The sequence below is a fragment of the Phaenicophaeus curvirostris genome, chromosome 6, assembly GCF_032191515.1.
Source record: "Phaenicophaeus curvirostris isolate KB17595 chromosome 6, BPBGC_Pcur_1.0, whole genome shotgun sequence".
NCBI lineage: Eukaryota > Metazoa > Chordata > Aves > Cuculiformes > Cuculidae > Phaenicophaeus > Phaenicophaeus curvirostris.
Genome location: NC_091397.1, coordinates 55,879,421 through 55,904,098, shown reverse-complemented (window position 1 = coordinate 55,904,098; position 24,678 = coordinate 55,879,421). Strand labels below are relative to the sequence as shown.

The window sequence follows — 24,678 nt, the reverse complement described above, 5'->3', positions numbered from 1 at the left end:
TGGGGATGGACAGAAGTGTCCCCAGGGTAAGAGCTGCCTTGGAAGCAAATGTTTGGTTAAAAATAATTGCTTTGGAACTATTAATTTTTTAAAGTGACATCTGCCTATACAAGCATTGTAAAACTTGTAGTTGTTAAGAGTCTGTGTGAAGGCTGAAGGCTCCTCTGAAAGAGATGAAATGAATGAGTTGATTTTATTGTATTTGGGAGATTATGCATAGCTTATGCATAGTTTATACTTGTTTGTTTTTTTCAGTCTTTAAGTAGTAGCGAATCGTGAAAGGAATGTGCTGGGCCTGGACTTAAGTTGATTGTGGTCATAAGGGTTTGGACTGATCCTTTATATCCATCTTTCAAGCAATTCTTTTTCTGTTCTGTCTACTTGGTCTCAGTAGATGTATTTGGCTGAAGTTAACATTAGGGTGTTTCCCAGAGCTTTTTTTATTTCTGCAAACCTATTTTGGTCAGTACTTACTTTTATGTTTTTCTTCTGTCAGCAGCCATGCAGCAGGTCCTGGATAACCTTACTGATCTGCCAACATCGACAGGCGCTGAAGAAATAGACCTGATTTTTCTTAAAGGAATTATGGAAAACCCTATTGTAAGATCACTTGCAAAGGTATTTAAACTTTCTGCTCCGCATAGAATCTCAAATTAGTTTAACTCTTAAATTATTGTGTGAACACAGAGTATGAATTTAGATACTAACAATGGCTTTTATGTATGGTACATTGCATTAAAGGACTTGAAGGAGTTCTTGAAGGTGAAGATTCGATATAATGTAATTTCTGTGCGCACTGATTAGTTGTTATATAGAAGATTCTAGAGGAAGAAGAAAAATTCAGACACTCCAGAAATGTGGTAACGTTACTTATGGAGAAAATGTCAAAATACTTGGAGTTACAAGCAGTGGTTTTAATATGGTCTTGTGACTGCTGTTGTGTGGAAACCCCATATGCCTTCTGACTTCTAGTTTTTTTGCCAAAAATGAAAAGTGAGAGCAATAACCTCCTCTCCCCCGTGGCGTAAACAAGTTTTCTTTTAGCCAAAATGACATTTTGATCAGCCTAGTGAAATATTCTCTCCATGCCCGTTCTTGGATCTCAGATGGGACCTTCGTTTGTCAGCTCTCCGTGACATGGGCTATCCTCAGTTTTGATCTTGCATTATGAAAATCTTTTATTTGTAGGTGGTAGCAATGAATTATAAATATGTAATGTAATATTTACAAAAAAACCTTTGGAGTCAATATGGCACAGCACTTACATTCTTTCTTAATTTTACTTCATAAAAATAAGTTCCTTTCATGAGGAAACACAGTTAACTTAAAAGTAGCTGTCTCTTTAATCTGAATAGACATCTGAAAGCAGTGCCCTCTGGGCAGGCATGAAATACTCTGTAAAGTTAAAGGATTTTTGCAGGGTTTTTGCTCAGTATAAAAATTTGGAAAGGAAAACTGCTCATAAGAATTCATATAAGAATTTACTTCTGTTTTGCTGTTCAAAAAAATTGGTTGTAAGTGAAAGATATTGCATAGTAATAAACTTAGAAATAATGGAAATGTCTTATCTGCTGGTGAGATGACTGTAGAGGGAGAGATTTGTGGATCAAATTTACTAGAGTAAGTAAAAGCATTTTCTTACTTAGGGTTGTTTCCAACTTCAGTATCTGCTGCATACGTCATCTTTAATTTAGTATTTATCATGAAGAAAATGTTCATTGCAAAGCACTTTTTTCTTATCAAGAACGGGTGCTTTAATGGCCAATTACAATTATGTGGAATTTAATGACTAGCAGATGTAAAAAAAAAATGCCTGTAGTGGGAACAGATTTTTTACTATAAACTTGCTTTATCTAGAATTCTGAAATGTTTTAATTGTGTTCATCTGTCATGACCGCACTCATATTTTCTTTTGTAATTATTTTGGAATTAAAACCAAAAACTCAGTCCTAACCAGCAGAGCTAAATAAGGACGAGATTAAAATGACAACACATTTCATGAATATATATGGTTCATATAGATCCATTTGTCTGTAAAAATACGTGAAACCTGTTTTTCTATTAGAACAGCTCTTTTAAACAGAAGAGACAATTCTTAGGACCCTGAGATGGTCAGATTGTTTTAACAGATTCATCTCAGACCAGGCCAGAACTGTAAAGGCATTTTCATTTTCCTTTATTAGTCAGTTGCTAAGAATAATCAATATCCCAGAAAAATCAAAAAGAAACTTAGGGAAATGTGCCATGAGTCATACAAGCTTGTTTTTTTCTTTTCAGTCCTTAAAAAAAAATGAAGGCAAGCAATAACTGTAGTAGTTAGTTTATAATATTTTGCAATGCAAAGTTTGGCCAATCTTTTAAAATTTCCTTAAGGTTATTTCACGCTTTTTCCATCAAGAATAAAGGCATCAAGGTAGAAATTACAGGTCTTCTCTGGGATAGGGTTCTCTTACCGTAACTTTCCATTCTTCAGTAGGCAGTAGAGGAAAGGGGATGTAACTGTAAAATGTATTTTCCTGTCATTAACTGACATTTATAGAATCATAGAATGGTTTGTGTTGGAAGGGACCTCCTCAGATCATCTAGTCCAGTGCCCCTGCAGTGAGCAGGGACATCTTCAATAGATCAGGTTGCTTAGAGCCCTGTCCAACCTGACCTTGAATGTTTCCAGGGATGGGGCATCTACCACCTCTCTGGACAACCTGTTCCAGTATTTCACCACCCTCATTGTAAAAAAAATTCAGTCCAAATATACTTTCTTTTATTTTAAACTCATTACCCCTTGTCCTATCACAACAAGCCCCGCTAATAAGTTTTTCCCCCTCTCTTACAAGCCCTCTGTAAGTACTGAAGTCCACCATAAGACCTCCCTGGAGCCTTCTCTTTCCCTGGCTGAACAGTTCCAAGTCTCTCAGCCTTTCGTTTTGGGAGAGGTGTTCCACTTCCCTGATGATTTTTATGGCCCTTCTCTGGACCTGCTCCAACAGGTCCGTGTCTTTCATCTGCTGAGGTTTATGTTCAATCCTAACTTTAGAATGGTTAGTGTTGCTGAATTTGGAACATGCATGAATTTTACTCAGTTTTGCTACTGAACTATTTTGTCAAAATTCTTCTTCTCCTAGATTGTTAACTTCTGTTTTGAAACTCAAAACCTTTATCTTCTTTTCTGCAGACACACTGTTGCTTTTATTATTGTAGCATAGTCTGCAACGTACCAGGTGAAAGCTAACCCAGAGCAAGGAAGCATCTTAGGAGTAGTCTATAAATATTGAGTTGAGTATTCAGGATGTCATATTGTGGGAGGCAAAAGCCTTTGCATTTGGCAGGTATAACAATTCTTGAATGAATCAAAAGGCGCAATTCAGTATCACTGGTTCTAAAATGATGACCTGAAATGAAAAAAAAATTAAAAAATTGAAATATCCAAGTTAGCTATTCCTTTTTATTTTCTTTTTTTTAAAAAAAAATTATTCCTGTCTCTCCCTATCTGCTATTCCCCAGCATGTTGCAGGACCAGAGGTTGTTGACTGATAAACTTTGTTTCCAGTATATACACGGCCTCGATTTTGAATTGAAGGGCTGAGGTTACTTGTCTTTAGATTATAATCTGTGTTAGTGGTAGTATTGAAAAGAAAATGAGTGAGAAAGAAGCTAACCCGTGTTCTTTGATCTTATAGAAGTTTTACAATTGCAGTATCTTTAAAAGTCTATAGATTTGTGTTATTACTTGGTATAAAAGAGGTGAACTTTAAAGGGAGGATATTGTTTACTGTATGTATTATATACGAAATAGCATTCCCCTATTAAGGAGAATGTGTGTAGGTGCCAAGCTTCCTGTGACTTTGGTAATCATGGTCATTTACTTTGTACGGGTTGGTGCTGGCAAATGTTTGAAATGTCTTTGTCTGCGTTAAGTTCACTTTTCCACTGTTCAATCATCAGTCCTGCAGAAATACTGTTTCATAGCGATGAAGTAGAATTTAGTATTCAGATGCTTTCAGGAAGCAAAGTTTCCTGTGCTTAGTGAAATTTTATTTTAACGTCTGTTTTAAAGCACTTTTAAGAAAGTAGACGTGTGCGTATACCTTCATATTATACATATGGGAAATATATATAGGTGGCTCCCAAACATATCAGTTATTTACTGTCTTTTTACATGCCAACACATTTGTTCTGTTTTGAACTTCTTGTTGCTATGGTGTTGTAAATAACACTTAATTGAGTAGATTGAGAATCTTCGTTATTTTAGGCCTCCTTTTATTCCCCCATTTTATGACATAGCACTACCTGTAATAAATAAGTGAAGCATCTGGATTTATGAGAAGTTTCTCTTGCAGGTCAAAGCTTTTAAGCTTTCAGTGTATTTGTCTGCAGTGTTTAGGAAAGGATTATGTCTGTAACAATAGCTCTAGAAAGAGATTAAAAGTTAGCACAGAATCACAGAATGGTTGGGGTTGGAAGGTGCCTCTGGAGAGCGTCTGGCCCAACCCACTGCTCAGGCACAGTCACCTGGAGATGGCTGCCCAGCACTCTGTCCAGATGGCTTTTGGATATCTCCAAAGAGGGAAACTCCACCCTCTCTGGGCAAACTGTGCCAGCGCTCAGTGATCCTCATGGTGGAAAAAGTGTTTGCTGATGTTCAGACAGAGCCTCCTGTATTTCAGTTTGTGCCCATTATGCCCATCAGTGAGCTCCTCTGAAAAGACCCTGGCTCCATCCTCCTTGCACCTTCCCTCAGGTATTTCTGTACATTGATGAAATCCCCCCAAGCCCTCTGCTCCTGCGGCTGAGCAGTCCCAGCTCTCTCAGCCTTTCCTCAAATGTGAGATACTCCAGTCCCTCCGTCATCTTTGTGGCCCTTCTCTGGACTGTCTCCTGTACGTCCAGAACTGTAAACAATATTCCAGGTGTGGCCTTGCCGTTGCTTAGTAGAGCTTGATCCTCTGGCAACAGTCTTCTTAATGCAACCTAGGGTGCCGTTGGCTGCCTTTGCTGCAGACTTTTCTTTAGCATTTCCTTTAGAATTTGCTGTTTTGAAAGTGCTTGATTGAGAGGAGTCTGGGGTAAGTGCTTTTCCTGCAGACTTAATTTTTTTTCTGAGCAAATCTCCTAGTTCCTTTTGTTCTTCTTCTAGAAGGTGTAGTTGTAGTCAGTGCTGAAGCAGAAAAGATCTGAGTTGCTTTACTGTTCGGAGAGGACTGTTGGGTGTATATAGCCTAGAGGTTGTAGGAAATTAGGATGTGCAAGCATCTTTGACAGGTGCTGCTTATAAAATTTGTTGGGTCATGTAGTTAAGCATGTAAAATCCTTCAGATAAAATATACAGATTATACTATGTGTATTTTTTTCTGACTTTCCTGTTAAAGGTTGCACCGAGAAATCATTTAAAAGTTTTACAAATTGGAACTTATTGAAACATATTTACAGTGTAGTCTCATATTTAATCTTACAGGCTCATGAGCGACTGGAAGATTCTAAACTTGAGGCTGTCAGTGACAACAACCTGGAGTTGGTGAATGAAATTCTTGAAGACATAAGTCCCTTAGTAAATAAAGATGAAAATATTGCAGAATTGGTTGGAATACTCAAGGAGCCTCATTTTCAGGTGCCACCTTTTTACTCTATATTACCAACTTACTGTATCAGTGTCCACACACGGATCTAGAAATAATAATGAAACAAAATCTGACCTGTAGCAAACTTTAATATGTAGGATTTTACTCTGAATGAAAGTGCAGAGGACATGTGGAGTTAGGAATGAACACAATTTTATTCTTTGGTATCACCTCAAGAATATCTTCACTCGTATTAAAATCCACTGGAGTTTCTGTTCTGAATCTTGGACAAATGTTCACTGGCTGTATGAGTTTCTGTAACAATTCCCAGAAAGCTTTTCTATGCGGTCTCGGTTCCTGATACTGACTGTTCTGCATTTTGATCAGCTCTTGGCATTTATATTCATGTGTAAGATGTACAGTTTGCAGAGTTAATAAGTATAATTCTTCTGTGATGCAATCTGCACTGCAGCTGAAGTTGAAACTCGTAGCTCTCACTGTTGCTCTACTTCACGTAAGCGAAGTTTTGACATGCCTGTCAAAAGCAGATATTTTTTCATAGCTGCTATTCTATTACCAGCTTCCATACTGACCCTTAAGCATTAGCATTTGTGAATTCTTGGTAGATTCTGGTCTTACTGGGCAGACTTCGGCTATCTTTAGTACTTAGCTATAGGTATCCTGTAGAGGAACATAAGCAAACCTTTTGCCACAGTATAAAAGCACTTCTTTTTGCAGGCAGGTATAGTGTCATATACATTTTTTTCAGTATATAATTTTAAACACCCTTTTTCTCCCCCTGAATTTTCAGATATACATTATACAAACATAGCAGTGAGGTGCATTACCATTTAACAGATAAACACTGGAAATGCTGTCCAGCTGTATTGTGGCCTGTTAGAAGAGGCTGCACTTCCAAGAGCTCAGCTTTTGAGGTAGTGGCTGTTCTGAGTGCTGACAGTTCTTCTGCCTCTTCTGAAGAGGCCTCCTTTGTACTCTTGTTTGCCCAGAAGGACATCATAGCTAAGGGATCAAAGACAATCATTTGAACACTTATTGGTGAGTAAACCTGCAAATCAGTCTTTGATACCTTAGCAGCAATTCATACTGGAAAAGGATAGGATGAGTTTGGAGGAACTGGTAGTTACAAAATTGGAATTAAAGACCAACTGAAACAGTGACCGATCTGAGGACAATCCATTGTGTTGGATAGAGGAACTAAAGCTGTTATGTCAAAGAGGATGAATCAAAGATGAAAATGACTTAAATGAAGTGCTGGAGTAAACTGAAGGCACTAATGATCTCTGGAGAGAGACAGCAAAGACCAGAAAGCAGCTGCGCAAATAATCTTTGTAGTGGAGACTGGAAATGGCCTATGGGAGGCTGAGATCAAATGAGAATTTTAATTAGGATGAATAGTCAATACTAAGGCAAAGCGATCTTAGGTTAGATCTAATTTATTTTATTTTCCTTACGTAGTCATGGCTCCTTACCAGCCCTCCTGATTTCTCCAAGTTCTTAAATGTTTTTCTCCCTTCTCTGGAACAGCCTTAGTATGTATTTAGTGCTTGTAAATGGCAGGGAAAAGATTTTGTGTTTGAGAAATGGCTGAGTAGTAGTTGAATGAATGAATGAATGCTCATCCATAAAACTGAGTGAAGAAATAGGATCAGAATATGGAATCAGATTGGGTTTAAGAACTGAAGGATCTCACAGAGCATTTTAATTTGAAAAGGATGACACCGACTGTTAGCTTAGTAGTCTTTGGACTTGTTTTTTTTTACTGTGGATCAGATTATAATCCATAAATTACGTGACTGTTAAAGGCAGGGGGCTGTGCGAGCATGGTTATGCATAGAGGTCCATAAGGAACCTAGTGGTTTGTGGCCAGAAAGTTTGGGAACAATTTTTTCTAGCATTTGAACAGAAGAGAAAACTAGAAATATCATACTGGTGTAGCTGCCTGGTTTTGTCGATGGTGATGTGTTAAAATGTGTAGTTGATAATAGTTGGTTTCATTTTGGAAATGTAGAAAGATCCAAAAATGCTGCTTGCAAACATTGGCAGGCAGAGATCTGTTCTCCTGCTTTCTGGATTGGATGTGGCTTGGATAATGTACAATTAGGAATTGCTACCATCTGACAGCTGCTTGATTTAAATAAATGTTTGATTATTCCTATTTGATTTGATTTGGTTTTTGTCCACAGTATCAAAGCAGCCACAATAAGCAGCAGTCTTTACATTCTTAATGGCAGGGGCATAATCAGTGAATTAGTCCCTCCTTCTGATATCAACAGGATCATAGTGTGGTGGGAAGATTAAAATGACTGCTCAGGTTTGTGACGCTTTGAGGCCTCGCATGTCAAGTTAGCACTAAACTAATACAACTGTTTCAGGTCTAGGAGGCATCTCCTCTGCTTGCTTCTCTTCCTTTTCCTGTATCTGTCAGTGAGACTCTGCGCTACATGATGCTTGATCTTGAACTACCATATACGGGGCTATAGTTTATCCCTTTTCTTCTTCAAGACAGAAAGTCTCCACTGTCTAATTTCACAAGTTTGATCTAGTCTTACCTGTATGTATTCTTATAAATCTTTTCATCAAATCTTGAAGTATCTTATATGAGAAATTCATGCTTAGATTGCTGCCTTAGCTTCCAAAGATTATTATATTTATTTGGATCTCCTTCTTTTACTCTCTGTTTATATATGTGGACTGGTGAAAACACCATTAACTATAATGTAAGGCCTAAGCTCTTGTCTTCCAGAAAGTGAATTCTGTCGACTTGGTTTCATTTGGTGCTAGAATTCTGCGTTGATTTTATGCAAGCAGAATGCACTTATTCTGCAGATCACTAGAAATTCTTGCTTACCTGCAATTATCCAAATTACTGTGGATGAAAAACAAGTATCTAATGATGAGTTATCATTATTTATTCTTTTGCAGTGGGTTGTTTATTTACTTTAGCCATTTGCTCAGATACTGTCTCATTAAGTGAAAGACTATTTTAGGCACTCCTTTTCCCATCTTCTTCCCTACAAGATCACACATTCCTTACAAATTCTTTACATTTCTCCTGCACTTCTTTAAGAGGAAACATCTGTATTGACAAAAGAGAGCATATTTTGCTGACAGTAGACTTCTCAGGCCATGTGAGTACTTTTTATGTCAATTTTTGCTCCGTTACATGTGAAGAATGAGTTTTATGATGTGGCCCCAAAAAGGGCAGATTCGGTAGTTACTAAATCCTTTTGCAAATGGTTATTTTGTGATTTTTTTTAAATGCTTTTTCTGTTCCTTTGCAGTCACTCTTGGAAGCACATGATATCGTGGCTTCAAAGTGTTATGATTCCCCTCCTTCTAGCCCAGAAGTCAATAATTCTTCAGTGAACAACCAGATTGTTCCAGTAGATGCTATTCGTATCCTTGGAATTCACAAAAGAGCAGGAGAACCACTGGTAAGTAATTGGAGATGAGTGTGTCTAATTTAAAATGCCAGTGAAAACATTTGCATGTGCCCGATTCCCTGCATTACGTTTTAATTATTTCCATTATTATGTTGTGTAGTTTAATGGGTGGTAGGATCAGTATTGAGAGGTTGAAATAAGATGATATTTGTGTGTTCTCCATCCTTTTCTCTTCAAAAAATTATGGGGTAGTGAATAGGCAGTCACTAGGCTGAATGAGTTGATAGATACCTGAATAACGCAGTGTCTGTTTGGTCCTGATACAAAATGACAGGATTGCATGCAGTCTAGAGAAATATAGTGATTGCTCAGTGTTATGGAAACCTTGTCTGAAAGCACTTTTGTATCACCTGATACTTATCTGTATATTAGGAACTCTTACACTGTTGCAACTATTACTGTTTGTTTTCATTGGGGTAGATGATAGGCTCTCTCATAGCTGTGTGTTTTTGCCTGAGATAATAGTAAAATGAAATTGCAATTCAAACAATGGTAAACTAGGTGTCACATAACCTCTTTCAGGGTGTTACGTTTAGAGTTGAGAACAATGACCTGGTAATAGCACGAATTCTTCATGGTGGAATGATAGATCGACAAGGTCTTCTGCATGTAGGTGACATTATTAAAGAGGTGAATGGCCATGAGGTTGGAAACAATCCAAAAGAATTGCAGGAACTGCTGAAAAATATCAGTGGCAGCGTCACTCTGAAGATTCTCCCCAGCTACAGAGACACTGTTATTCCCCAACAGGTCAGTAGCAAATTTCTGCCAATTCTGTCAGAACAGCTTCTGCTTGGTGCTTTGTCACATAAGATTATGTTAAGATTTTGTATTAGATATATTTTGATTATTTTGAGTGCTTAATGCTAGCAGAAAGGCTGAAACATAGATACCTGTATTCATCTTTTAGAACATCTTGGAAGTGGGTTTATTTGGTAGTTTAATACCCCACCTAATATACCTGCATAGAGTTCAGAAACATACTGAATTCAACAGGTGAGTCTGAACTCACTGACTTAAGTAAGAACTTGGATGGTGGCTATTCCGTATCGTGTTATTGTTGCTGTAGGCTGTTGGTTTCTGCTGAAGTAACTTGTGATAAATCAATGCTTTTGAAACATCTTGTAAGGCACTTCTTCAGGTAGTGGGTCTGAATGCCCATGACTATAATAGACTGTACCTCAGCATCTACTTAGTGTAAGCAATGTGCTGTGTTTGAAGCAGATGCACTGCTTCCTTTGCTCACCAACCTAGTAAAAAAACCCCTCAGATACGTTTCCAGTCTACTCATTCTTCTCCTATGTCAAATCTGATTGTTAACCAGTCACATCGTTTGTTTTGAAACATTGAGTTCATGGCAAAATTAATTCTTAAGCCTTGAATGCAGTGCTCACATTCTGGATTTTTTTTTTCTGAGTAATTTAAAGTCAGAATACTGAGTTGTATGTACTGAAATGCAAAAATGAGCATTTTGTAATACACTGTCCAAATAGAACAGTTGGCTTTTTATTTTTATCATGAAACTCCTTCAGCCAGGGTTTGCACTGCTGGTTATTTCTACTCTCAGCTGGTCAGTTTTTTTCCGTAGATTGTATTTTACTTGCCAAATGCAACTTGTCAAACTCTTCATGTCACAGTTTTTATGCTGTAGGTAAAGACAGTACTTCAGTTTGACAGATATATTAGTAAGAGTGTATATTATTATGTTTAAGCTTTGTAAATTTTTACACATTTCAGGTTTTTGTGAAGTGTCATTTTGATTATAACCCATATAACGACAACCTCATCCCATGCAAAGAAGCAGGTTTGAAATTTTCTAAAGGAGAAATTCTTCAGATTGTAAACCGGGAAGATCCAAATTGGTGGCAGGTTGGTAAAAAGCTTAAAAAATAAAAAAAACGAAAAAAGCTTCACTTGTTACCTCTTTAATTTATTGTCTACTTCCATTTAACAGTAAGTATAAGAACAAATATTTACACTGCAATTCAATTTCAATCTAATATCATGGCACTAACAATTGAAATACTAAAGAAAATGGAATTATATAAATTGTTGTACGAAACACTCAGTTTGCTGTTAGTACTGTTCATCTTACTCTGTTTTTGTATTGTAAGCCTGTACGTTCCAAAATCAGTGTAAGTGGACAATTTCTAGCAAAAAGTCTTAGGCTGATGATGTTAACTGTGGTTAACGTGTGGTGAGCCTTCCCTGGCAGCAGCTGTGGAAGAAGTGGACCCCTTCCTGAGTGCTCAGAGTTGAAGAGGGAGGGAAATTAACCCTGTGGATTTGAAGAGGGGTGAGAATAGCTGTTTGGAGAAGCCGTATCTTCTATTTCCCCAGTGGTGGTCGGTGTCTGTGAACTGTAACGTGCATGTTCATAATCAAAGTGTGTGGCACAATTTCAAATATTAACAGCTCATCCTGCTTTAAGGTTGTATGGCTGCAATCAGTCCTTCAATAGAGATGTAATCCAGTGCTTAAGCTATTTTTATTTTTTCAATACAATATACACACAATTAAACATCATCAATGGCAGTGGCAATATAATTCCTCTTTCCACTCCTGAATTGCTAACTCTTTGCTAGATAACAAGCAGTAGGGAGGGCAACGTTACTTGAGAGCAGTGTATATACAACTTCTTTAAAAGCAACAAAAGTGTTTGAATATACATCAACAACTGTTGCTGAATTCTGTTGTTAATGACGATAATGTTGGAAAAAGAGAATGAAAATCATAAGGAAAGGCAGAAAATTTATTACTGCCAAGCTAATTAGTTTCAGAATTTAGACACTGCAGAACTCTAGAGTAGCTTGACATTTAGCTTACATGCCGTCTTCTGTACTCCCTTTCAAATTCTCCAGCTTGTAACACATGGGTGTCCTGGAGTAATAGATCTTAAATTCCTGGTCAGTGGTGAAAATGAAGTGCATTGAACTGGCATTTAGTGTATTGCAAGTATTGCTATGCAGATCATGCCACCGGAAAAAAAAAGTTAGTTTACCCTTGTGCTTTCTAGAAATACTAGACTATTACTAAAAACTTGCTAGCTCTAAAAAAATCAGTTAGTCATAGGTAAAAGCTTAAGAGTCGAAAAGCAAACAGTTCTGTTAGCGAGAAACAGGGCAACCAGTTATGGAGAAGTGTGTAACGTTTTGTAACTGTGTTTTTGTTGAGCTTGCCATGAAATTATTTTAGAGATGCTTAGCCAAACTTTCATTACCAGGAATACTTAGGTAACCTAACATTTCAAATGTGTAGTTAGTGCAAAAAGCTTAAAGGCATGATTAAGTGTGTGCTAATGGCATTCACTGTTTGCAAAATGGCTGTTAATGAGCTTCATTGGAACCTGTTTGGAGCAGCTCAAGAATACAAAATAAATGTACTGTTTGCTAGAAAGTCTTGCAGTTTTCTTGCTCGAGAATTCAACAACTTGGAGCTGTAGAATTCCATTTAGGATTTTGATGCCAAAAGTTCATGGCTGTAGGAGCTTACTAACTTAATGGGAATCGGTAATGAAACTTTTATCTTTTTAATATCCACATCTGAGTTTGAATTTCTAAGTCTCAGTAGTAAATGTATCAATGCTTACCATTGAGAAACTCTGGCAATATGAAAGTCAGTCAACATCACATCAGTGAGAAAAGCACTTCTCACAGTTTACCTATGATTTTTATTTTCTATTTTTCCAGGCTAGTCATGTCAAAGAAGGAGGAAGCGCGGGGCTTATTCCCAGCCAGTTCCTGGAAGAGAAGAGAAAGGCCTTTGTTAGGAGGGACTGGGACAACTCAGGTGAGACTTACTGAATTTCAGGGACAGATTTTGCCATGACTCCCATTTGTTTTGCTTTTCCTGCCTTCATAGATACCAGAAAACTGCTGTGTGAAAGTACACAAAATATTGTGAAATGCTAATTATTATATTTTGGCTTTGACTGAAAGACAAAGGCTAATGTCTGTGTTCAGTCTTCATACATACATGAATCAGTTTTGCCACCTCCTCATGAAAAGCTAAATGGGGTGGGAAAGGTATAAGAATTAGCTCTTTTATTTATGTTTTTGTAGTATGCACTGAAAATTAATAACTTAAACACATTTGATGGATTTTTCTCCCTTTATACAGAGCTTTCTATGAAAATTAATTTTTTCTCTGTGTTCAGTTCTTATTATACCTCTTGATGTGTATGAAAATAGATGTGATCTCCTGCCCTAGATTATATAAAATTCCTAAATAGTCCCTGTAAATTTAAATAATCTGAACGTGCATATGTTCACGTAAATAAGCTTCAGGAAAAACGTATGTCATAAAAATGGTGAGTTTGCCTTAATGTTTATTTCTAGGGCCTTTCTGTGGAACAATAAGCAGCAAAAAAAAGAAAAAGATGATGTATCTCACTACAAGAAATGCAGGTATCTCTTCATGTTGCATATGAATCAAAGTTCTCTAGGCTTCCATACTTTCAGTCTCTAGCATATCCAAAACTGAAAGATTTGCAGTAAAATATTAAGACTTAATGCCCTTTGAGTATCATTTGTATTTGCATGTGGTCTATTGACATAGAGCATGACTTCTTAATTTTTTTTTCTTAGTGGCTGTATATTAACTGGTTTTTGTGCACTTCTTAATGTAGAATTTGATCGTCATGAAATTCAGATCTATGAGGAAGTAGCCAAAATGCCTCCTTTTCAGAGAAAAACACTGGTCTTAATTGGGGCCCAAGGAGTGGGGCGAAGAAGTCTGAAGAACAGGTTTATAGTACTGAATCCCACTAGGTTTGGAACTACAGTGCCATGTAAGTTGTCAGCATTCCTATTGCAATACCGTACTTAGAGTCTGATTATCTGGAAAATACCTGATCTTTATAGCAGTGATTTACAGGAGGAGCAATTTTGTCAGAGTACAAATATTGTATGGAGTGGGAAAGCAAAAGGTTTTTCATCTTCTCAGACAACTGGACTAGCATATGATAGTAGCGAAAATATTTATAACCAGCAGTTAAATGTTACTCATGCTGCAGAAAAACTGGTTTTGCGTGTCTCTTGTTTCTGTGTGCTGTGTTTTTTCAGTGTCAGTCACCATCAGTTACTGAGGGGATTCTGGAAGTTCCTAACAGTCTTGTGTAATGAACAGCCAGTGGAGTTTCTCATGTCTGCTATTTAGTTTTCCATCTCTAGAAATACTCCAGGCATTTTAAATTTTTACTTTAGTATTAGAAATGAAGGGGAAAGCAACAGACTTCCTGTAAAACTGAAGTGTTTGTGATCTCCAAGATTTGTATGTTAATCTGATATTTTAATACATCTAGCCTCATCTATCTTTCTTTTTTGCTCCCTAACTACATTCCTGTTCCCCTCCTGCCACCTGCTTTTCAGAATTTCAGAAACAGTCTGTTCCCTTCTGTTTTCAGTGAGCAAGAAGTAGGTCTGATAACAGGGGGGGAGGTATAGGTCTTAAAGATAGATCTCAACCTGATAGAATCAGTCTCTCTCATTTTCTGGCCAGGGCACTAATAATTGGTATGTGAGACTGATGTGAGGTTGACTTCTCAGTGTTACTTTTTGAAAAAATCTTCCCCTGGAAATCTCATTATTTTATATTGGCAAAATAGTAAGACGCTTCTTTTTATTAATTCCAAAATTCTTTATTCCCTTTTTAAAAAGCCCTCAAAATTGCTAGTTTCTCTGAAATGCTAAATAAGTGCTTAAATATATGTAAGTAATGCAACACAGTGCTAAAATGCTTTTCCTTGGAACTCTTGAACACCCTTCAAAGGCATAAACATAAACTCTTCCACCTGAGCCACCTGACAGTGTAATCATGCATATGCAGTACATAGTACATAGGGCAGCAGATTTTTGATATGCACTTAGTTAGTTTCCGAAGTACTTCTGGCTTTTTATTAAGTGAATAATTAAGAAGTTTATATGAATAAGTATCATATGTGGTGCGAAGGAGTAATTCAATGGAAATAAGCAAATGAGTGAGTAAGGAACATATAGGAAAGAACAGAAATAAAGGGAACAGGAGAGGCTGTGCTTATTTTTCAAACTTAGACTAGAATAATTAATTAACCTGTATATGGAACAATTAGGATTTTGTATTTATGTCCCTAGCTCACTAGGCAGTTCAGTCTCATGTTTGTATTCCAAATATAAAAAGAAAACATTTCATTTATATTTTAAATTTTTGTTTAGTTACTTCACGAAAGCCAAGGGATGACGAAAAGGATGGGCAAGCGTACAGATTTGTGTCACGAGCTGAAATGGAGATGGATATTAAAGCTGGCAGATATTTAGAGCATGGAGAATATGAAGGAAATCTTTATGGCACCAAAATTGATTCCATCCTCGAAGTTGTTCAGACAGGAAGGACCTGCATCTTGGACGTAAATCCTCAGGTATATCATTTATGAGCATAGGAGTATAATGTTGAAGAAATACGCCTTCAAATTTGAAGGCTTCTTGCCTGGTTTAAAGATTACAATATTGACTGGATTCTTGATTTGGGGCACTTAGTCGGATTGAGTTATAAAGATGGATAAAACCAAACTTAGATTCTGCACGGAGGAGGAGTCTTGCAGAGTAGTATATCATCTTTTTAGCCAAGGAAGGAATAGCACTGAGCATTTCATAAGGCAGAGGAGGAGTTTCTGAAATAGAAATAGAAATCTTCACTTACATGTTTGTGCCCATTGTTACAGACCAGTGTTGCAGTGCCCCTTAAGTAATGAGGGCATATGGCGAGTTACTCTCAGATTTGGCTGTTGAGCTTTTTCCCTTTTTCTTTGCTTCTAGGCCCTGAAAATATTGAGGACTTCAGAATTCATGCCCTACGTAGTGTTCATTGCTGCCCCAGAGTTGGAGACTTTGCGTGCTATGCACAAGGCTGTGGTAGATGCTGGAATTACGACGAAACTTCTCACTGTAAGCAGATCATTTCATATTTAGTTTGCTTTGAACAAGATGTTCTTGGTTTTTTGTCTTCTAGCTTTCATTTTAGATAGAATTTGTTCTGAAATTAAAGTTTCTAAGAAAGTTAGGCAAGACTTTTGCTGATTACATAGTAGAATTTAATCAGATACTATGTATAAAGCAAATTATTGCTTTCTTAAAAATAGATCTTAGAGAGAAGTGTTGATTACAAAAATTACTTGTAATGTGTTCTTTGGGAAGTGTCACCTTTGATTATTTGCAGCAAATGGTAGCTATTTGATGGTGGGAGTTGTTCTTTTATGTAAATGTCTTTCCTTCACTTTCCCTCTCTCTCCCTCCAAAAAGCTTTGTTCAGATTTGCCTCATAGTGTAGGTGTGCCTTAAAAAATGGAATTTGTAACACCTTGGAAAGACAGTGCAGCCTGCATAAAAAACCCCAACAAACCAACAAGGGAATGCAACTAGGCTGTGTTTCTTCTTTTTAAACCATGAGATCCCGTTCTCTTAACCGCAAGAGAGACTGTCCAGTCCTAGTCACAGACTCTGAATACTCTAGTGGTATCTCTATGCATGCTCTGCCTTTCCTCCTCTCTACCCGAGATGATCCCTGAATTTTGTGAATCAAGTACAAGAAGGCAAGGTTGAAAATGTCCAGACAAGTGTAAAAATAATTTCCTGCGCTCCCTAGTATTTGATTCCCTAAAGGACATCCTTGCCTTTGTTTTACTTGTCCTTATGAATAGTAAAGAGGTTAGTTACAACTAAACTACACATTTATTATATATTTATATATTATGGATTCTAAATCGTATCTGTGTATATGTATGTAGAGTATGATTTATCATTTCATATTCTTGTACATCCTGAACACATAAAACCCAAACTTCATTTGAAATATTATATTCTGCTTGGGTGTGTCAGCATTGCTTGTAGCATCCTAAGCAAAAATTCTGACTCTTGTGGTGCTACATTTGGTTGTTTCCTTCATTTACCCTGAAGGAAAGGCTGTTCACTTTTTCATTTTGCCTTTTGTTTTTACAGCCTTATCAGGACTTGAAAATAATAAAAAAGAAATATTGTCAAGGGGATAAAGCTTGTAATTCTTTACAAAAAAATTGCTTTTGTGCAAAAGTGCAGAATCTAAGAATGCGGGACTAATGAAACATTAAAAAAGTGCTCAGTGGCAGCGTTTCATGAAGGCTTCGTAATGTAGGAATAGACATTTCCTGCATATTTGCAGCTCAGGTCAGAACTAAAATAATGCAGTAGTTTACGAATCAGGAACTGATGTCAGGTGAGCAAGGCTACAGTGGAGCCTCTAAAAGCGATAAGCTATTCTAGAGCTGTATTGTACTAGCAATGTATCTTTCATTGTCTTTGCTTTCATGCTAATTTAAATTCATGGATTTGTTGGTGCTTTCTGTGGAAATGAAAAAGGGCACAAATATATCTACTTAACTGATTGTCTTGGTCATTCCTGAGGCATGAAGTTGATTCTGATTGGCTCATCAGTGACACACACAAACTGATTACTTGCCCATTGTGCTCACCAGCCTGAGTTCATGTGCTTCTAGTGACTTTGGTAAAAACTGCAAGATCTGCAAATATTTGGTTGCCATATGTAACATTATTGGCACAGCTCCTAACGTTTCAATGCATTTTAGCTTAAATCATGTCAGGATTTACTATAAATGAAAACTTGCATTAATTTTTAAATATACTCAGTAAATAGCTTCAAATAGTCAGTTACAGTATATAATGATGGGCTGCTGCTTCTGTATTTGTTAGGATTTGCCAAGTCTTATGTTCTTGGTCATCTTTAAAATCTTTTCAACAGGACACGGATTTGAAAAAAACAGTGGATGAAAGCGCCCGGATCCAGAGAGCGTACAACCACTATTTCGATCTGACCATTGTAAATGACAACCTTGACAAAGCCTTTGAGAAGCTCCAGACTGCGATTGAGAGACTGAGGCTGGAACCGCAGTGGGTCCCGATCAGCTGGGTATATTGAGATTTCTCCAGAGGAGCTCAAGTAACAAATAAAATCAACTGCAGCAAATATGCTAATGTGACATTGTGTAGATACCGACGATAACCTGCGGCACCCGTGCATTTTTACTCTGTGTATATTCAAAAGTACACTGTTCTGAATTTTTATAGAAATGTTGAAGGGAAAGTGTACTTAAATATGTAATTTATTTTAATTTTTCTAACTTTTTACAGATAACCTTTCTATTCATATCACATGGAGGAAATGCGTTTAAGCATTTTTATATGTTTTGATTTAGTACCTTTGCCTTTTTCATCTAAGAAACTTTCAGTCACTCACTTCAACATTTACATCTTGGTCTTACATTTTCACTGTGATTAAAACAAGGATACTTGAAACAATTTTTTTAAAACTTGGTAATGTCAGTATTTAACTGGTTAAAAGTCGATAGCTCTTATTAGGAGAGAACACTAATTTCTTTGGGGTTTTTTTCTTCCTTAAAAAATAATAAGTTAATGGGAGCAGAATCTTAAATATTAAAAGCAGCAACCAACACACAGCCCCATTGCTCCAGCTTCATTCAGTTTAATGTTGGTGCATTCTTGATGTTTCACAAATTCTTGACTTCTCTTGACTTAGGCAGCTGTTGTGTAGGTTCCCTTACACTCGTCTCTTGAAATACCCTAAAGCAAAACCTTGCAAGCTGCTCGCTGGGCGCTGTTCAGCAGAGCCAACCTGTTAGCTCATCATGGTTGAAGCACCAGTGTTGGGAAGCTTGTATGCAAGGTAATGCAGGGCAACTTGAATGATGGTGACGTAGCCTGAGAGAGAACCTGATAATGTGGAGCCTTGTAGAGTGACGCTTAACGTTTAGGACAATTCATTCACACTTGTGAAAACACATTGCTTAAAAAAAAAAAACCACACCAACAAAAAAGGGCATTTTCTTTTCTTAGGACATTGATTGATATTTGTATAGTGATTGTGGCTTAATTTCCTGTGAGATCTAGCTGAGTTCTGTATTATCTTTTGCGTATTTGTGTGTGATCAACTGCTGTATTTTTATAAGTGTGATGTCATGGAATTTCTAAGCTTTTTGTTACATTGTTTTTAATCACATTTTTCATGAGATAGCTAGTAAGTTGGATGCTTACTGCTAAAAAGTAATGTTGTTTATACCTTTTAGTTTTACAACATGTTTCCTTTTGTTTAGTGACAGTTCTCCCCTTAGGCTCCTTGATGTAATTTGTATTAGGTTCGAATTCATCGATCAAAACTTATGCTGATGTAAATTTCTGCTTACCAAGAACAAAAAGAAAATCTAGCTTGTCGCTAAGACTAGCTCCTTTTGTGACCATATTTTATATTACAGTGTCAGCTGTTGTTTATAGTAACGTTCATCATCACTTACCAGGTTAGGTGTCTAAACTGAAGTAATCTATTTGTTTAATTTCTTTTCCATCTGGTGACGGGCACCTGGCTTCTGAATTCTTTTTCAACGCCGTAGTGTGACACGGAATGCTATCAAAAGGCAACTTCCTCAGAACGCTTTCTGAAGGAAAAGAGTCTTAGACACCATAAAACAGTGTTGCTTCTTGAGACTTTTAGGTGCACAAGGAAAAGAAAAATGGAGTTGATGCAGTGTAGGAAAAGTGTTAAGTCTCAAAAGATCTTCAAAACACCAGTTTACTACAGATGAGTTTAAAAAGCCTGTGAAGTTGGTTGCTGTGGGGCAAAGGAGGTGGGGGGGGCGGGGCTCGAGATCTTAGCGTATGTGGAAGATGTTAGTCAAAACTGTGTACAGCACAGGAAATCTTTGTGGCTCTTGATGCTGAGATTTCAATCTTGTAGAGGGAATCTCTGAAAATTCTCTAAGGAAAATTCGTACCACTGCTTTGTTTTATCGTTATACTTTCTGGGATGTGTTTTCTCTGGTTTTAAGTTTGGCAGAGCTTTTAAATGTGGCACCAGCATGAGGTTTTTATTCTCCTTTCCCAGGAGACACATTCTGTGATCCTCTCACTCGGAGGCTGCTTTGAGAAACTGAGTGTTGTATGTAGCAGCAATGATAGCAGAGCCATTGCTTCACTATTTTAATGATTTGCTATTGGCACGATACGCTGACCGTGACTAAACTGTGTTTGTATGCTGTGTAATAGGAGACGTACGTACGCTGTAAATAAGATGTGCTATTTGAACAGATACGATGCCTTTTCATTAGGAGTTAGAAAATACTCTATTTGTGATGCCAAAAGTGGGCTGAGCTCACTCTTCCCTAATGAATGGAATGAGAAGATTCTTCAGTTTCTACACCGTAGTATTTTATATTGCACATATCGCTTATTTTCATCTTCTTTTTTTCCATAAACTTACTTAAACGCATGAAACATGGGCACCAAGGTTTAGTCAGGAAAACTTCTTGTATTTCCATCTCAGAGAGAATAGCGTCAAAAAAGCTTCCCTAGTTAAGTCATCTCCCAATAGCCATGTAGATGCTAAAGCCTAAAGCTTTAGCTTGCTCTGCAGGTTCACAGTGTTTTTAAATTGAGCAGTTAGCGCAGTGGAGCCTCGTGGCTCAACCGTTTGGTGGTGTTAAGGTAGATGCTGGTGAGAAGTACAATTCTGAAGCAATAAGAGAAGATGGCTTGCAAAGATTCTATCAAAGCATCTGCAGGTTCTGCTTGGATGTTCACATGCAGGTTGTAAGGAATTAAACCACAAAACAAAACCAAACACCACAGTCCTTGCGTCTATTAATTAAATCTTGAAAACAGCTCATAGAGGCAGGGAGAGGGGTTGCTTTGGTTTTGTGGTAGTGGGTTTGGTTTTGCTCTGGTTTTGATCAGCCATTCGGCTTGGTTTGTCACTACCTGGTAGGACAAGTAGAGTGAGAATGGCGCTTATTTTTTTGTTAAGGAGAACATTCTTGGAGGTTCCTAGAAGGGTGTCATTTCAGTCACATACATAGCAGCGATTGTCTCTACCTGTTAGGGAATGCTGGGTCAGGTGTTGGACTGCCAGAGACCTGTACCGTGTGCAAGTAGAGGAGAAAGACACCATGGAAGGCTATTTTTGAGCAAATATATTTCATATAAGAGCTGTTTGAAGTATTAGGGGAGCGAGTAAAATAAGTAGGATTTCACGTATCTCATTCTATACTAAACACTCATTTTCCAGGAACAGGAAAGCTTTTTACGTTGACTGTTAATGATAACAATAGGTGTGTCTAAGCGAGGTGAAGATGCTGCTAAATGTTTAAGATATGTGGTATGTATCACAAGATAAATATTTAAGTAGTTTAGAAAAGTAAATTATCAAATAGTTGTCTGTGTATATGTATGTATGTGGGTGGTAAGACAAAAAACGCTCATGTCTGCTATCACATTACTAAGCTACCCTGACTTAATCCAGAAATGTACCTGCATGTGAGACTTTAGAACTGGTACACTTCTCCACCTGGTTTATTGTGTTTACTAATGTATATTTTTCTAAATATACAGATATTTCAATCTAAAAATTCTATATTTATCTGTAATTTCTATCTGTTTTGGACAGTGCATGAAGTGCTGTAAAATTCTGTACATATAGAGACTTATAGAAGAAACGGTGTAGTTGCCCTGTGAAGTTATACATAGAAGTACAGCCATTATGCCATGATCCCTAAGTTATTTCCTTTAAATGCACCAAAAATTCCCTTAAGTGTGCACCAGTCTCAACTTTAATGTAAATACTCGGTGCGTGTGTACCCAAGTGATTACCTTGCTGTCCCTAAATGTTACACTAGCAGGTCTGCTTTAGGTTCGACAGCATGTGACAAGATGCAGTCAATTAAAGGTTAGTGGGATAATTACAGCGGGACATGTCATCTTGCACAGATTTATAAAGGTCTTCCAAAATGTTCTGCAAATATCAGATGAAGGTATAATTAGAGCAGACTCACAGACTGACATAGGCAAGGGAAATGGAATTTATAACCAATCCAGTATCCTTAACTTGTGCCGTGTTCTCAGCTGAGCTGTACAAAGCTCTGCAGAGCGGGCTGGCAGCTCAGCTCATCACTTCTGAAAATGTGTTTATATAAACTGTCACACCTTGGACAGGCTCAAAATGTGACGCTTCTTCCCCAGTCCTGTACGGTTGTAACTCTGCATCTTCTCAGACCCTACCTAAAATGACTTGCTGTACAAATCGCCTGCAGCTCAGTGTTCAGGAAGTCACGGGGGTTTGGTTTTGAAGAGGGTGATTCAGATAAGAAATAGGAAACTTAGTTTAGACACAGCAAATTCCTGGCTAGGTACCCTTTGGAGCCAAGCTCGCCTCTCTGCTGTGCTTAAATAAGGACAAGGGAGAAGGATCAAGTAGAGCATCACTCCAGAAAGCGGGAGATGGGGGTTCTTCTCTGTCTTTACACATGAGCTATTGTGAACACGACCAAATTCAAGCTTCCTTTACCTATTCTTTGGTTTCCCATCCCATCTGCATCTGTCTCGCTTCTTTGTTCAGGCGGAACTCCGAGGCAGATGCCGTGTCTCAACACAGCTCGAGTGCCAAGTGCAGGAGCCTCCCTGCCGCTCGCTGTGCCTGCGGGTGCAGCTTTAAACGATCAGCACAGGCGGAGGTCCCGCTGCATCCGTCATGCCAAGGTCTACGGACTGTCTGCTTCATGCATCCTCACCCACATTCCGAAGAGTTAAAGTACCGTGGTGTTATTGCCAAACTTCCTGATGTACTTCTGCAAAAGCCGTGGGAAATCAATTTATCGATGCCCAGGCAAGTCCTGACTGGATACAAAGGCTTCCAGTCGGCTGGGCCTCTTGCCTTAAACACCCCTCCCCATCAAGCCCAAACAAAACCTCTCCTGGGCCACTGGCAGGGTTGCTGTGGCTAAAGGGACCTTCGTTGGCTTTCTCTGGTGGGCGCTCATTCCTGAAGGTGGCAGAGTCCAGTCCTGGCCCCCTTTTTTTTCATTTTTTGGCTGTTTCCTTTTTTTGGCCCTACCCTCCTTGGCTTTCATATATTTTTAACAGGTTTACCAAGGGGAATTGTCTGGGATTCTCAACCAGTGTCACTGTTCGACTAAAAAAAAAAAATAACCAATTCTCAGAGGCAGCTTTGGCTTCCAAACTTGTTAGACGTGTGCTCATGCGCACACACAAATGTCTAAATCAGACTTAAGGGTCAGTACTGCAAGTAGCTCAGACAGTAGCTGCTGGTTCACCTGAATTCTCGGGGGTGGGACGCTGTCCCCCAGACTGTCACATTTCAAATGGCTGAATTCTCTGTTCCTGTGCTGCTGCGGCTGGAATTTACCTGCACAGGCTGGGAAACCAGCTGCTGCTCAGTGAAGGCTGTTAAGCAGTTTCACCTTCAAACAGAAGGGTTTGGTTTGTTTGTTTTTTTTTTTTAAACAGGGGTCTCAGCAATATTTATATTTTATGAAATAAATTGCACTTAAAGAAAATGTGAATTTTGTTCTCAATATTTTGAGCCCTTTCTCGTGGCAGTTGGGTACGAAGGAACTTTTGCTGCCAAGGCAGTGGTTGGATGCAGAATATTTACTGACCAACCTGCAAGGTTAAATTAGTTGAAGTAATCATGGAAACACTGTCTCCCATTTCTCCTTTTCCTCTCAATGTCATTAGTTGCTTGTCTGTGCAAGTCTGGCTGGCGTCACGGCTGATCCAAGGACCGCTCCGTAAGTAGCCAGCACTTACCTAGAACAGTAAAACCTCGTCCAAACAGCCAAGTAACTTCTCTAACGCGTGTGCTGTGCTGTCAGAACGGGGGCTGCTTCCTTAGGTTTTAAAGTATGGGAAACATTGTCACGCTCCCCCCCTAAACTGGGCTAGGAACTGTAAAATCTTGGTGAAGTGTTTGAATTTAAATGTGTCGTAGGAGTCTGTCAGCGTGCATTCCTTACCTACCTTGTGCTCACAACTGGATTTGCCTATTGGAAGCTCTCGTGGGTTTACTTTTTATTTCTTTTACAGCGTATTGAACTGGATTTGATACTTGTAAAACTTTAGAAACTGCTCTCCTGTAAAAAAATACTTCCTTTAGTTGAAAGCATCCTTAAAAATGATCTTAACTATTAGTGAAACTTTCTAGTGTAACCCTGGAAATGATTTAATACGTGGTTGTTGTTTGAGTACAGTGCTGTAGAGCAGGCCCAGGAGGTGGGACTCGTTAGCGGTCTCACTTCACACCGATAGTCAGCGAGTACTTAGGGCATTTTTAAATTGTGGCTTGTTTTCTAAAACCCCCATTGTCTTTTTCACAGCTAATATTTTCACAATAAACACAGCCAAACATTAAGAAGTTAATGTACAAATTGTGAAATTCTGTTAATTCCCGACAAAATATTTTTGTATATAATAAAGATTTAATATTGAAAAAATATAATTAGCTTTTTTTCTGATGTTTTTGGTCATACTCTGAATTTTAGGCCAATAAGGAAGCAAGAAGCCGCACACACCTGCCGGTAGCTGTACCAGATCCTAGTGCCAGAGCCGGTTACTGAGAGCGCAGCAGGGCCTGCCGGGCTCTGGAGAGGGCACAGTGTCCTTCCAGAGGAGGCTGCTGCCCTCTTCTTCCCTGTTCCTGCTCTGATGCTGCATTACAAGGATGTGGTTTCCTCCCTGTCTCCCAGGGAATGCAAAACTATGGCACAAGGAAGCAACATTTGGAGGAGGGAAGTCAGGGTGTGAAATCAAACCTTGCATGAGACGAGCTCC

General features: G+C 38.2%; 1 protein-coding gene across 1 annotated transcript; it reads left to right on the top strand.

Moving 5' to 3' along the window:
• Positions 1 to 496: 496 nt before the first annotated feature.
• PALS2 (protein associated with LIN7 2, MAGUK p55 family member) lies at positions 497 to 24,318 on the top strand. Its single transcript, XM_069860274.1, has 11 exons — positions 497 to 618; positions 5,453 to 5,605; positions 8,861 to 9,013; positions 9,545 to 9,772; positions 10,760 to 10,891; positions 12,712 to 12,811; positions 13,360 to 13,428; positions 13,650 to 13,811; positions 15,214 to 15,416; positions 15,814 to 15,942; positions 17,789 to 24,318. The coding sequence occupies exons 1-11, from the start codon at positions 502 to 504 to the stop codon at positions 17,963 to 17,965; spliced, it is 1,623 nt and encodes a 540-aa protein (XP_069716375.1). The 5' UTR covers positions 497 to 501; the 3' UTR covers positions 17,966 to 24,318.
• Positions 24,319 to 24,678: the final 360 nt, after the last annotated feature.

Bases quoted from the DNA above. Each gene is read 5' to 3' on its own strand.
- PALS2 (XM_069860274.1), top strand. From the start codon at position 502: ATGCAGCAGGTCCTGGATAACCTTACTGATCTGCCAACATCGACAGGC. The intron at 9,773-10,759 runs GTCAGTAGCAAA...TACACATTTCAG, and splicing joins ACACTGTTATTCCCCAACAG to GTTTTTGTGAAGTGTCATTT. The intron at 13,812-15,213 runs GTAAGTTGTCAG...ATTTTTGTTTAG, and splicing joins GTTTGGAACTACAGTGCCAT to TTACTTCACGAAAGCCAAGG.